General features: G+C 37.6%; 1 protein-coding gene across 2 annotated transcripts in view; it reads left to right on the top strand.

Moving 5' to 3' along the window:
* The window catches only part of AMPD3 (adenosine monophosphate deaminase 3), a 34027-nt gene extending 21870 nt beyond the window's left edge, over positions 1-12157 (top strand). For both annotated transcript variants that reach the window (XM_050897613.1, XM_050897612.1), the window contains exons 7-15: positions 24-218; positions 465-596; positions 1463-1626; positions 2823-2949; positions 3790-3953; positions 6039-6159; positions 7661-7834; positions 8960-9070; positions 10014-12157. In XM_050897613.1, the coding sequence (XP_050753570.1) occupies positions 24-218; positions 465-596; positions 1463-1626; positions 2823-2949; positions 3790-3953; positions 6039-6159; positions 7661-7834; positions 8960-9070; positions 10014-10190 (1365 nt within the window). In that variant the 3' untranslated portion in view covers positions 10191-12157. The remainder of the gene's footprint in view (positions 1-23; positions 219-464; positions 597-1462; positions 1627-2822; positions 2950-3789; positions 3954-6038; positions 6160-7660; positions 7835-8959; positions 9071-10013) is intronic.
* Positions 12158-12780: the final 623 nt, after the last annotated feature.

The raw sequence follows: 12780 nt of genomic DNA, 5'->3' as shown, positions 1-12780 counted from the left end.
CATGAATAACCTTCTGATTTCAGGTTGATACTCATATCCATGCTGCTGCTTGCATGAACCAGAAACACTTACTGAGGTTTATTAAGCACACGTATCAAACAGAGCCCGACAGGATTGTTGCAGAGAAAAAAGGCAAGAAGATGACTTTAAAGCAAGTCTTTGAAAGCCTTCACATGGACCCTTATGACCTCACTGTAGACTCTTTAGATGTCCATGCAGTAAGTCTATTAAAATGACAAAATAAATGAGAAGAATCTAAGTTTTCTAAGTGTGAAATTCTGGTTTCTACAGTTTTTGCATGATAACTTATTAAATCAGAATTTGAACTCATGCATTACTTTGCATGTTTGAAGTAAGTTAGCATAGGCTTTTTCTTTTCTGTGCCTTTTATTGCTAGGCAATTTAATTTATAAACTATTATGTGTACTTAAAAACATGGTTATTTGGGTTTTTTCCTCCTCCAGGGTCGTCAAACATTTCATCGATTCGACAAATTCAATTCCAAGTACAATCCAGTTGGTGCCAGTGAGCTGAGGGACTTGTATTTGAAAACTGAGAACTACATTGGTGGTGAATATTTTGCTCGTATGGTCAAGGTAAATAAGTTTCAAGCTTTTCTAGCTGTAGAGAAATGAAGGTTTGTAAAAGATTTGTGATGTCATAATTGTATCTAGAGCTAACACTATGGTTAAGTGATTCCAAGTATTGGGCTTGCTCTAGCAATTCATCAGAGAAAGACCTCTGCTAAGTCAGCCGCTGTTGCTTTCTAAATAATTTTATGAGTTAGAAACTCATACACATAACCTGTGTATGAGCTCAAAGCAGAGTTGTGTGCAGTTTCAAACTAGTGGAGAGCAGCCAAGGGTCAATTCACTGGCTTAATATTTTGTTAGGTTGTAGCTGGCTAGTGGTAGCTGCTAGGGAAGGAGGAGCTAGGGAAGTGCCTCTGCATAAATCTATATCTGCACATGCATGCACAGGCTTCAAATTCACTTGTTACAACAAAAGAATTAGTAGTTTTCATGAACTAGCTGTCAGCTCTTCTTAAATGTATAGAAGTGCTTGTCTAAAATTAATAGCCTTAAAATTGCTTACTACCACGGATTCTGGGTCAGATTCTCCACTGGTGTGCATATCTTATGTAGTCATTTACCACAATTTAAATAATACAATTCTGATTTACCAATTTTAAACATATATCTTACAAAGGTGTTTGCACAAGAATATTGTCCTCTAAATCAAGGTGTTACAGTTAGTTAAATGATATCTGAGATAGCTTGCTAGTAGAATATTTGGATGCCTAGAATAAAATAATGGATTAATAGACAAGAGATTCCCTTTGTCTTTAAAGGGTGACAATACAGTTATGTCTGGTCTGAGGAAAACACAATGATTAATATACTACTAGCTGTAAATGATCTTCAGTGTCCATATTAAAGCAAATATATTTATTACTTAATAGGAAGTAGCCCGTGAACTAGAAGAAAGTAAGTACCAGTACACAGAACCCCGCTTATCCATTTATGGACGGTCTCCAGATGAATGGCTGAACTTGGCAAAATGGTTCATTAAGCATAAAGTTTATTCCCCTAATATGCGCTGGATAATTCAGGTTCCCAGAATCTAGTAAGTAATCAGGAGCTCTTGGTAATTTTAATAGTTTGAAATCATACCAGTGATTTGTTTTAATTTCTGATATTTCTTACATGGTTTATGAACTGTCCTGTAGTTCTGTTTATAAGCAACAGCCTGGGAGATTTATTCTTGACCGTTGCTGCAGTTTTCCTGACAGTCTGGGGGTGGAAGACAGGAGATGGGGTTTGAATCTACTCTTTATGAAGCTATTCAAAACTACTGTGAATTATTTCTAAGTCTGAAGATACTAAAAGGAAAAATTACAACTGGGTGAAATTAAGCTGCATTCAAAGGCAAGTTAAAATACAATTTAGTAATGAAAATAAATCCACTCTTGAATTCCATAAAGGAGTAGAAAATGCTCTGTAAAACTGTTATCATCAAACTTCCTCAAGATCAGTGACTAAATGACAGTGAACTTGGAAACGCAACCCAGATTGCTGATTTGCAAGCTTAAATCAATATCAGTTTTTCTTAGTTTTTAAGCATCCTTTGGGACTTTATTAAATGGTTCTTTGTTTCTAATACCGTATATTGTAATACAGTCTCCTATGATAATTTTTTCAGCCTTAATAGCTGAGCTTCATGTTTTGAAATTGCATAGTTGGAATATGAGTAGAGAAAGAGCTGTCATGGTCGCATATATCCCCCAGAGTGTGTTTCTCATTAGGGAGAAAGTTTCTCTCTGTAAATTTCTTATGTAGCAATTTCTTACGTACATAGTGGAGTCAACACTTTCATTAAGTCATGTACGTAATGACACACTGAAGTACTGTCCCTCTTTTCTGAGAGGCTCACTAAAGCAGAACATTCTACTTTCATTTGGAGTAGTTACAACTTTGGAAAACAGAATCTTTCATGAGCGGTAATTCCTTATCTCCCCTATTAGTACTTGGATTGCTGTAAGGGAAAGGGTCACTGTTCTTGAGACAGCATCTACCCCTGCATACTGTCTTTATTTTTGGAGCACTCGGGAGCTTCAGCAGAGCCTGGATGAAGCAGAGTGCCAGGCAGTGCCGGAAACAGAGTACAGAGACAATCCCTGCCCTGACATAAACTTTGAATTTCTGAATCCTGGTAGAACTGAAGCTGTAGAATATACACAAATAACAGAAAATAGGAAAGTGGAGGAAAAATATAAGCCGATTAAAGAATGGTCACAACTGTGTATATTTTTTCCCCTTCAGTGACATATTTAGGTCAAAAAATATTCTGCCTAGTTTTGGGAAGATGTTGGAGAACATCTTTGTGCCTTTGTTTGAAGCAACAATCAATCCCAAAGACCACAAAGAATTGCACCTTTTCCTCAAATATGTAAGTATGTTTGGATTTTCTGTCTCACATGAAATGGATCCTCTCCTACTCATAAATTTTGTTTGTCCATAGCTGTTTCCAGACACTAAAAAAGCTTTCTTCTCCATAGATTACTGGTATTATTGTTTTAAAGCCCTGACATACAATTTAATAAAAGCCTGGGTAAGGTCCTGTTGTCAAATAGTTGCCGTTTATTTCCTCTGAAACAGCTCAACAGCTATTTATTTGTCCTCTCAGTAATCCTCTCTATAAAGAATGACCAAAAAACATTTGCGTGCTCTTGTGCAGAGGGAACACCGTAATCCAGGCTGTGTACTTTGAGCTTGCCTCTGGGACTGGCCTCCAAAAAGGAGGCAACTGAAAGGAAGCATTGTGTAGATCCTGATGGGACTCAGGAGAGGTGGGGATGTAGCTGCTGGGACATGATTAAGAGACATTTTTGAGTATGCCCCAAATCAGAACTCTGAGGTTTCCTGGGAGTCTCTGACCTTCAGCTGCTTTTCAAATAACAAAGCAGATGAGTTGAAAGGATTATAATCTGGATCTGAGGGAGTCTTACAGGCCTGTGCCCCCCACAGGAGTCTGAAGGCTTTTGTGCACCTAGGCCTCCTATTTGTCTCAGAAGAAAAAAAACGGGTGAAACTTCCTTTGAGAAAACACATTATTCCTGCTGTCTGCATGGTATGGTAGGAGGGCAGCGCAGCAGGACTGCTAGTGTAAGGAGGGAAACGAAGAAAGAGGACTAGATACTTTGTACAAGCAAGTCCTGAAGCAAGAGTAAGTAACGTTAAAGTTTGCTTCTTGAAAACACTGATTTCTGTGAATGTCTTCTCCCACCAGGTGACTGGCTTTGACAGTGTTGATGATGAATCCAAACATAGTGGCCATATGTTCTCTGACAAGAGCCTTAACCCTGACCTCTGGACCAGTGAGAAGAATCCCCCGTATAGCTATTATTTGTATTATATGTATGTGAACATCATGTTGCTAAACAACCTTAGGAAGTAAGTGGTCATTTTTCTCTTTTACAAGCTTCCAGAAAGAAAAATCAATAATCTTGGTCTCAATCTAAGTCAGTGTCTAGATCACATATCTTTTGAAGCAAAGGTTATCTTGAATTATTTTAAAGAGTCCAAGAAGAGTACATGAGTTATTTTGAAAATGTTAACTGCAAAATGAATTCAAATGAAATATTCAGAAATCGTAAAGGCATCAGGTTAATATCTTGGTTTGTGTGTATTTTTGTTTTGTGAATTCCTTAAACTTGAATATATCAAACAAAACAAAAGAAGAAACCCCACAAAATTGACTTCTTGACCTTTGCTTGGATTCACAGTGGATTTCCAAATATAATGTACCTCTTGGTTGCTTGCTATCTCCTGGTAATTTAAGAGATACAAAGTTACATTGTGAAATACTGGTTTAAGGGCTGCTGCCATTATCAAAGATAGACGAAGGAGGACATAATTATAAACTGCACATCTAGCTAACTTATTTTAGCATGCCTCTTGACTCATTCAGTTTTACTACTTTTGAGACCGATGTCTAGGCAAGTAATGCAGGGAGTTATGATACTGAACATGAGATCATGACTGTAAAAGCAGATTTTGGCCTCAGGCTCAGTAAAGCCTGAAATTCAACTTGAGGTTATGTTCCTGACTTTGTGGCTGACTCACCGAGTGATCTGCACAACTGACTCAAATTGAGGCACAGTGAGGTTATCCATTGATATTACGGTGTCATCACTTACCTTGCAAGGATTTGGTTCATTATTATTTATAAAACATTTTGGGATTTTCTTATAGGAGGTGCACAGATTTGTCATTTTAACAGGTCTTATCCAAGTTAACATTCAGAATGTTATGTCTTCTCTCCCACTGCTACCTCAAGCATTTCTTTCTCTACCACCCTATATAATCAAAATTCATAATAAAAACATCCACCTTAAATTACCTTGTACTTGCAACAAACAAGCCTAGTTGTTAGTTTTAGTTCTATAATGGAAAGGACACAGTACAGGAGATATCTTAAGTCATCCCTTTTTCCTGACTTCCTTTACATTCTCTGTAGTCTACATTTTTTTCTTTTCCAAAGACAGAGATTCTGTCAGAACTTACGCATTTCTTTTTTAACTCAAGATCATTTCAACTACTGTTTGAAAACCTCCCTAGATAATCATTAAATATTCTTTACAACTAGGTGAGATAATGACACAATTCATCAATGAGTCAGTAAAACTGTTCACCCGGTTAAACATACTCAGTGTTTGAGGCACCACAGCCAGTCCATTATAAGACTGTTTTATACTTTTGGTAGCATTAGCGAAGTCAGCAAGGATGGATTATATCCTCAAATACATTTTCAGGAGAAACATTACTAAACATCCATCCTAGAACTGCTTTATACTCTAGCAGTCTTTGTTGAAATTCTTTGTTTTGAACATCTCCAGATACTCATGGGACGTTTGTCTCCACTGAATAACAGGGTCCGTTATAACCTAAAACCCAGCATCATTTTTAATATAGATGATAAAAATAAAATAGTTCTAGAAATCATAGTGTGAAGTCTAGTGTAATAACTAACACTCTTAGATCATCTCTGTGCTACTGAGGGTGTGGTTTTATGCTATACTTAACCTGGTGAGATGGCAAGTTGTCATCACACTAGGTAGTGTTAACTAACTCTTGGCAACATGCTTCCATTTCTTCCCTCATTTTGAGTCTAGGAATTATGCAGCCACAGGTTGCATCAGTTCACTTAGCTTTCCATCTGCCAGTTCCCTCAACTGAAATCAGTCCAATAATTGTTCACCCAGTAGCTAAACAATTGCTAAATGAGATGTAACTGGGGAAGGAAAGAAGAAGGAAGACACAAAAATGTCGGGTGGTGGAAGGGGCTTGGGTAGAGGGACCTGCCCCTTTTGACAGCAGCCCACGGTAGGCCTGATTAGATGTCATGTCAAACTGTATGAGAATGTGTAACTTTTAATTTTTTTTTTTTTTTAATTCCCATATTAATGATAATTATATACAAAACAGATGAAGAACAGTGCATTTTTTGTTAGTGGAACTTGCTTTTAATCTCCTCAGGGAAAGAGGCATGTGTACTTTTCTGTTTCGCCCACACTGTGGAGAAGCTGGGTCTATCACACACCTTGTATCAGCCTTTCTGACAGCAGACAACATTTCTCACGGATTGCTCTTGAAGAAGGTATTGCTTGGTTGCTCACCTAAACTAATCGCTATCTGCTTAGACATCAGTCACTGGTTCAAACAGCAGTCACCAAATTGACTTTATCTGAGCAGCCCAAAATTAATTTTCTTCGCAAGGCACAAGTAACTCTTCACTTTGATCAGAAATAAATAAGCTCAGCTGAACTTTGTATTTCTTATTTAAGCTACGAAAATACAGCTTTTCCTAAGTGAGTATTTTAAAGCTATGTCTTTATAGGGAAGATCAACTGTTCAGATATGTCAAGGACTTGGTGGCACCTGTTTTTGGTTACTCCAAGCAGAGCTAAAATTACATGGAAAAAACTGCTTAGACTTGTTACTACTCCCTGGTTTAGGTCCCAGAAGAATTTAAGAAAAGCTCTAGTTTCTTCTGTACAGGGACAAAGGTCATTTTCCCTGACTGGCATCCCTGTACTTCAAGGTTCAATCAGAAGTTCATTAAGGTTTTGATTATTTATATCTAGAGTAACTGGGATCACTTGATCAAGAAATTTAACATAGCTGTATAACACAGCAATATTTTATATACAACTTGATTGTTATGACAGGACAAACGTTATCATTCCTGGTGTTATGAGTTAATAAAAACCATCACACAACTCATCCCCAGGCCACCATTTTGTAATTAAAATAATTGGTCAGTGGGTGGCAGACTTGCACTGAGTTTATTGTAATTTTTTGGAAAGAGTTCTCTTATAAGCTGGATTTTCTGGTTAAGGCTGGAAAATTCCCTCTATATTTTTCAACATATCCAAGAACAGAGAAAAATTTTGCCTAAAATCACATCTGATGTTACGCTCAGAACCAGTAATTCCTAAAGTTAGACCCAGACAGAGTAGTACTAAGGTTGTATGTGACCAAAACATTCTCCTCTTCACTCTCTCCTGCTTAGCCTGGTGCGATAACCTGGCATAGCAGATAATAATAATAATAATAATAAAGGCACTTGTTAGGTTCACAGGTTGGTTAAGCCAAAAATAGTAATAAAGATGAGGTGACCACGGAGTATTTATATTATATGCAACAGCAACACATGACTTCTAATAAATTAAAACTTCTTCTGCTCCTAAAATTTACCTATCCACCTGCAGTTTTGAAAATAACAGATTGCTTAGCAGTTCTTACACATCTGTTATCTGTGACTTTCAGGTTTTGGGGGAAGGTATGCAGTTAGTATCAAATGCAGTGCCCTCAATATTCATATATACTTACTAATCTACAGTAATATTAGTCACCATATTTTTAAAAAGAAGATGACATATATGTTGAAGAATGTAAATTATTTTTATGAAAATCAGTAACATTTAAAATTCAGACTTCTAAATATTTTCTAAAGAAGTCAGAGTTTAGTATCAACCTAAATGTTTTTGGTCTTCGTCCTCCCTTTGTAATGCTGTTTCCATTTTATCCAAGGGAAATCCTTCCTTTTTTCATTATCCCATAGTACCATTAAATGCTGATTGTGTTTTGTTTTGCAGAGTCCTGTCCTCCAGTATCTTTATTATCTTGCACAAATACCCATTGCTATGTCTCCACTTAGTAACAACAGCCTATTCCTGGAGTACTCAAAAAATCCACTACGGGAATTTCTACATAAGGGACTTCATGTCTCTCTCTCCACAGATGATCCTATGCAGTTTCATTATACAAAGGTAAGAATTGCAAAAAGCACTTGTCTTTGAATTTGGCAACAGTACCACATAGGCCCAGAATGACCTGAAAGCTATTTTGTATCATTGCTTAGGATATAAAGTTTCATGTCTTTCAGTCACTTCATTCATTACTCTTCCTCATTCTCAGTCTACTACTCACCCTTAGGTTAAAGAGGGAAATGTCTGATTTCCTAATTATGTTTCTTTTGTACTCTTGCCTCTCCAGTGTTGGCTGTTGAAGTATAGAATGAAGGATGAGGCTGAAGGGAGGTTTGAGCCTTCATAAACAATCCTCTAGAGTGCCAGGAAAGTCCCGTTTCCTTACTAATAAATCTGGGGAAGTACATTACAAAACACGTTGTGGAATCTCTGACGATGACGTATGAGCTCTTTGCTCAGTGAACTGAAACTGATTCTTGCCCTTGGGTGGCCTGGCAGAACAGAAGTGCCTGGTCACTGGTTTTGACGCCCCAGTTTTGTGGTTGGCACTGACTTGAGTCATGCTGTGCCTCAGGGTGGCGCGTACATTGCTCAGTTGTCTGTGTTCGGAGGACAAGCTGAGCTCTGGTGTGCTTCACCCAGGCTTGCTTCTGGCCCATGACATGTCTCTCCTAGAAAAGACAGAGAGCTTCTGTGGGGGCTTTCTGCATGGATGTAATGCAGCACCAGCCAAGTTACACATAGTGTGGAAGACCCTCAGCTGTGACAGCCCACTAGAGTCAGACCCAGCCTCCTTGTGTGGAAGGTCAGAAGTGAGAAATTGCCCTGCTATCTGTCTATGTACCTATTCATTAAAGATTTACGACTAGATCCTCCAAGGTGTTTATATACCCTGGGATCTCATTTGAAATTGCCTAATAAATGCCTCTAAGGATCTGGACTGCAGGCTGCAATTTCTTAGATAACTGGATACCCAGTGCCTATTAATTATTTAACAGTCGCCCTTGGGAAATTTGAAATAAACAATTCTATTCGTTAGTAATTGTGATGTTAAAGTCTTAAACCTCTAATTTTTCACAGCTATCTAAAGAGCATGTATAAATTCCGTAATTAGTAATGAGTACATATCGCCATTTACATCTTATTTACATATCATTTAATATTAAACATATTTTGGTGATACAGGAAGCTCTCATGGAAGAATATGCTATTGCAGCCCAGGTGTGGAAACTAAGTACCTGTGACTTGTGTGAAATAGCAAGAAACAGCGTACTACAGAGTGGATTGTCAGATAAGGTAATTATGGCTGAAAAAATCTCTTTTGTGAACATTAGGGCAAGTAGGAACTGAGAAGTCAGTAGTCTGAAAATTGAATAGTAGGTGCTTCTGTGATGTATTTGTGTACATCCTATCCTCTTTTCCAGAAATATTCACAAACTATCATCTGCTATGCAGTTTTACATCCAAAAAAGTATTAACGTTACATTTTTTCCTCATTAGCTTTGTTTTGGAATTCCCAAAACATGCAGAGAGACCAGGTGCCTCTGTATACTCAGTTCTGCCTCCAGTCCCAATCCTTTAATTATTTGGGTGATATCCCTTTGCCAGTAATTTTATACATCGTGTCTTGCATTGAGTAAAAACAAACTGCCTGTCATAAGCAAGACATGTTTTTGCTTAGAAGGGAGTACTACAGAAAATATTCTGGTTTAGATATAGTCAGTCAGATTAGATTAAATTCCCTTTTGGCTTTAAAATTCTATACATCTGTGGCTTTCTCTGGGACTTATTTTAGAGCATCTTCTCTTCTATGTCACTTTGAAACATTCCTCTCAAGGAACTGGTATGTGAAGGGGCTTTACAAGTATATTCTGTTGTTTCTTCCAATATTCTCTAGTGACAACTGCTAATTTTCCTCTTGTGCAACATTTAGCTAACAAAAGAAACCTAAGCCTCTTTTTGACCTCTCACATGAAAGATGTAGTAGTGAAGACCGAACACTAGCACAAACGGTTTAAGCAAGCCAAACTGAGTGCACTGCTGAGTAATTATATATTTAAACTTTGGCCTTAAAATCTCCAAAACTGGTTAAGACTCTGAGGTAAAGTTCAATGGCCAGCTGGTTGAAGCTGCTTTTTTCACTTGCACTGGAGTCATTCAACTAACAAATACTCAGTTATACAATAAATCAAAGCAGTTGAACTGACTTCTTCCTTTTTACGTTTAATCCCGTTCACAGGAAAAACAGAAATTCTTAGGGATGAATTACTGTAAAGAAGGGCCTGAGGGAAATGACATTCGAAAGACAAATGTTGCACAGATCCGGATGGCCTTCAGGTACGAGACGCTGTGCAACGAACTTAGTTTCCTGTCTGATGCTATGAGAACAGAAGAGATTTCTACTCTGTCCAAGTAGTTACAAACTCAAAGAAACCAGAACGTTTCACTCCTAAGCAGGATAAGATGCTAATTAACATTGAATCATCTGTCTTTGATGCTACCAAGACATAACTGAACAGTACAGAGAAAAACAGAGTATCTATGGAAGGTAAACAGCGTTTGCTGTTATCTTTTACTGCATTATTCTCATTGCAAAAATTTCAGTTTCTACAAACATTAGGCTTTGTAAGATTGCTGTAAATACTAAACACAAACTCAGAATAATATTTGTTTCATACTGTCTTAACTGTGCACTATAGTGTAGCTTGGAAAACAACAGAGAATATTCATAACGCATCTGTGATATGCACCTTAGGATTCTGCAGATGCTGACAGTATACATGCACCTGGTTTTGTCCTGCTAGTCTCAGCAGCAATCATGGCATTTAGCACTTGTAAGTTTAACCCTTTATTCATTAGGCGTTTGTATGGGGTGCATAATTTTGAGGCTACCCTTTCATTCTGGAAGGTGTTCTGACACAGTTTTTACCTTAACGTTTCAGCAGTTATACTGGAAATCAAGAAAAACCAAAATCTGGTAGTCTTGTTTAATGACTAATTAATGACTTCCTGTTGTCAGGTAGGATGTCTGTGATGAACAGCAGATTAATGCTTTTTAATCTATTAAGTAGAAAACATGGTGTCAAAATCATCACTATTGTACATTGTAATAATGAGTCTAATTAATTATGTCATGAAAACTTTGCCTTGAAAGTTGAGAACACTTTTTTATTGCTTTGTAATGGGAATATGTGGATATGCCAGTTCAAATTACTTGGAAATTTATGCAGATAATTTCGGTTGCATGTAAAGAGAAATTTTTTACTTGAACAAAGGAAGTGTTCTTATGAATCAGTGGTAGAAACTCCAGACCTGGGTTCTGGTCCTACTTCTGACATCTTTTTACACATTTGTGTTGGTTTGTATTTTAGTCAATTAGAATTGAATAAGTCAAACTGTCTATTTATACAGAAGCTAGCCCACTTGAAATATGTCATTTCAAATCATGTCATATTAAACTTTTTATTTATGATGGAGTGGCTAGTAAAATACAGCTACTGGAATATTTATCGCTTTCAATCTTTTTTCTATTTGATCATCCTTCTTAAGACACCGTACTACTCATGCAGAAAGGATTAAAGGTAATAACATGATAGCATCTATGTATTGTAGAAGCTGCATGTAGTTTCACACCAAAAAATACTTGAGGCTAGGGGCAGCAGAGGATGTTGACGCCTGTAAGTCCAACATTACACTACTTAATTTGAAGGCCTATTGTCCCTAAGCTAGGATCTTGAGCCTATGGTTGGAGACCTGGGTATCTAATATAATACATAGGGAGGTTAGGCATCTTAGAACAGTAATTCAGAATTAATGCATAAAAAGCAAATAACGAATACTAGCCGGTCAAGTCTCACTAGACCTAGAACCCTGCATGTTTTACTACATCAGATGTCTTGTGCCACTTGTATTTCTTAGGCCAGGCCCTTCTCCTGGGGCTTGGGCACCTACATCCTTCCTTTCAAGAGCTGATCAGGTCTCGCTTTCCCTTGTAAATGCAGCCAGAAGTAGCAGTGGTGACATCACCAGTACCAAACTACTCCTTAATGACACAAATGTATATATGCACTGAAGACATACACTCTCTCCTCAGGCTGTGGCAGTTCAAAGCAATACCTACAAGGACACTTTTTTAATGTACCTGCTGTCCTGAATGGCGATTGCAGGGAAATGGCACCAAAGTAAGGGAAGGAGGAATTCCCTAACACCTCCTATAGCTGTGCAGCCCTTTAAGAGCCCCATAAGAGAGATTAAACCTAAAGACCCTTAGGAAGCAGCCTGGAAGTAAGGCTGCTCTGAGGGAGACTGAGGCACAGGAGCAGAGTTCTGGCTATCCAGTCGCCATTACAGTTAGCCAGTGTCATGCGGAGGGAGCTGCAGTGATTGCAGACATTCTTCATCCAAAATATGGTTGCAGACAGGTGGTGGGAGACTTCACTTTAGCTCTTCAGTGACGTAGCCCAATGTCTGCAGTGTTCAACTACTGCCTGATTTTGTATTCCTTGTGCAGCTAAAAATTGTGTGAAACCGTGTGACACTGCTCAACTGTACGATAATAAAATTGTCCAAAGTTCTTAGTCAACAATGCCTATTGGCCTCACTTAGAAACTTCAGCAGCTCATATAATGCATTATCAGGATTGGCAAGTGTAATTTTCCTAGGATGAAGTCTGAAAACAGTGGTTCATGCATTTTAGCTACATAAAATGCAGACATCTTTTTTTCATTAGTACAACTTCTTACTAATAAATTGTTATAATATTATTTATCTGAGAAAAGCATCTGTGTCCAGGCTAAATAAGCAACATGCTTGGTTTGAAGACTTTAAATTGTAAGTATTTTAATCTGATAAACATGCTTTACTTGGGTTATTTCACCTGAAGATTGCTATTAGTGCTGCTTTTGTTGTCACTTTGATTTCTTATTTAGTTTTCTTACTATTATACCAAATTTGTGTATGTTTAATACCTTTTCAGCTTTCGTTACCTCAAACACATCAGGTTCCAA

Source organism: Gymnogyps californianus, chromosome 5 (genome assembly GCF_018139145.2).
Source record: "Gymnogyps californianus isolate 813 chromosome 5, ASM1813914v2, whole genome shotgun sequence".
In the NCBI taxonomy this organism is placed as follows: domain Eukaryota; kingdom Metazoa; phylum Chordata; class Aves; order Accipitriformes; family Cathartidae; genus Gymnogyps; species Gymnogyps californianus.
The sequence above is the reverse complement of the archived record's forward strand: the minus strand, read 5'-3'. Positions and strand labels throughout refer to the sequence as shown.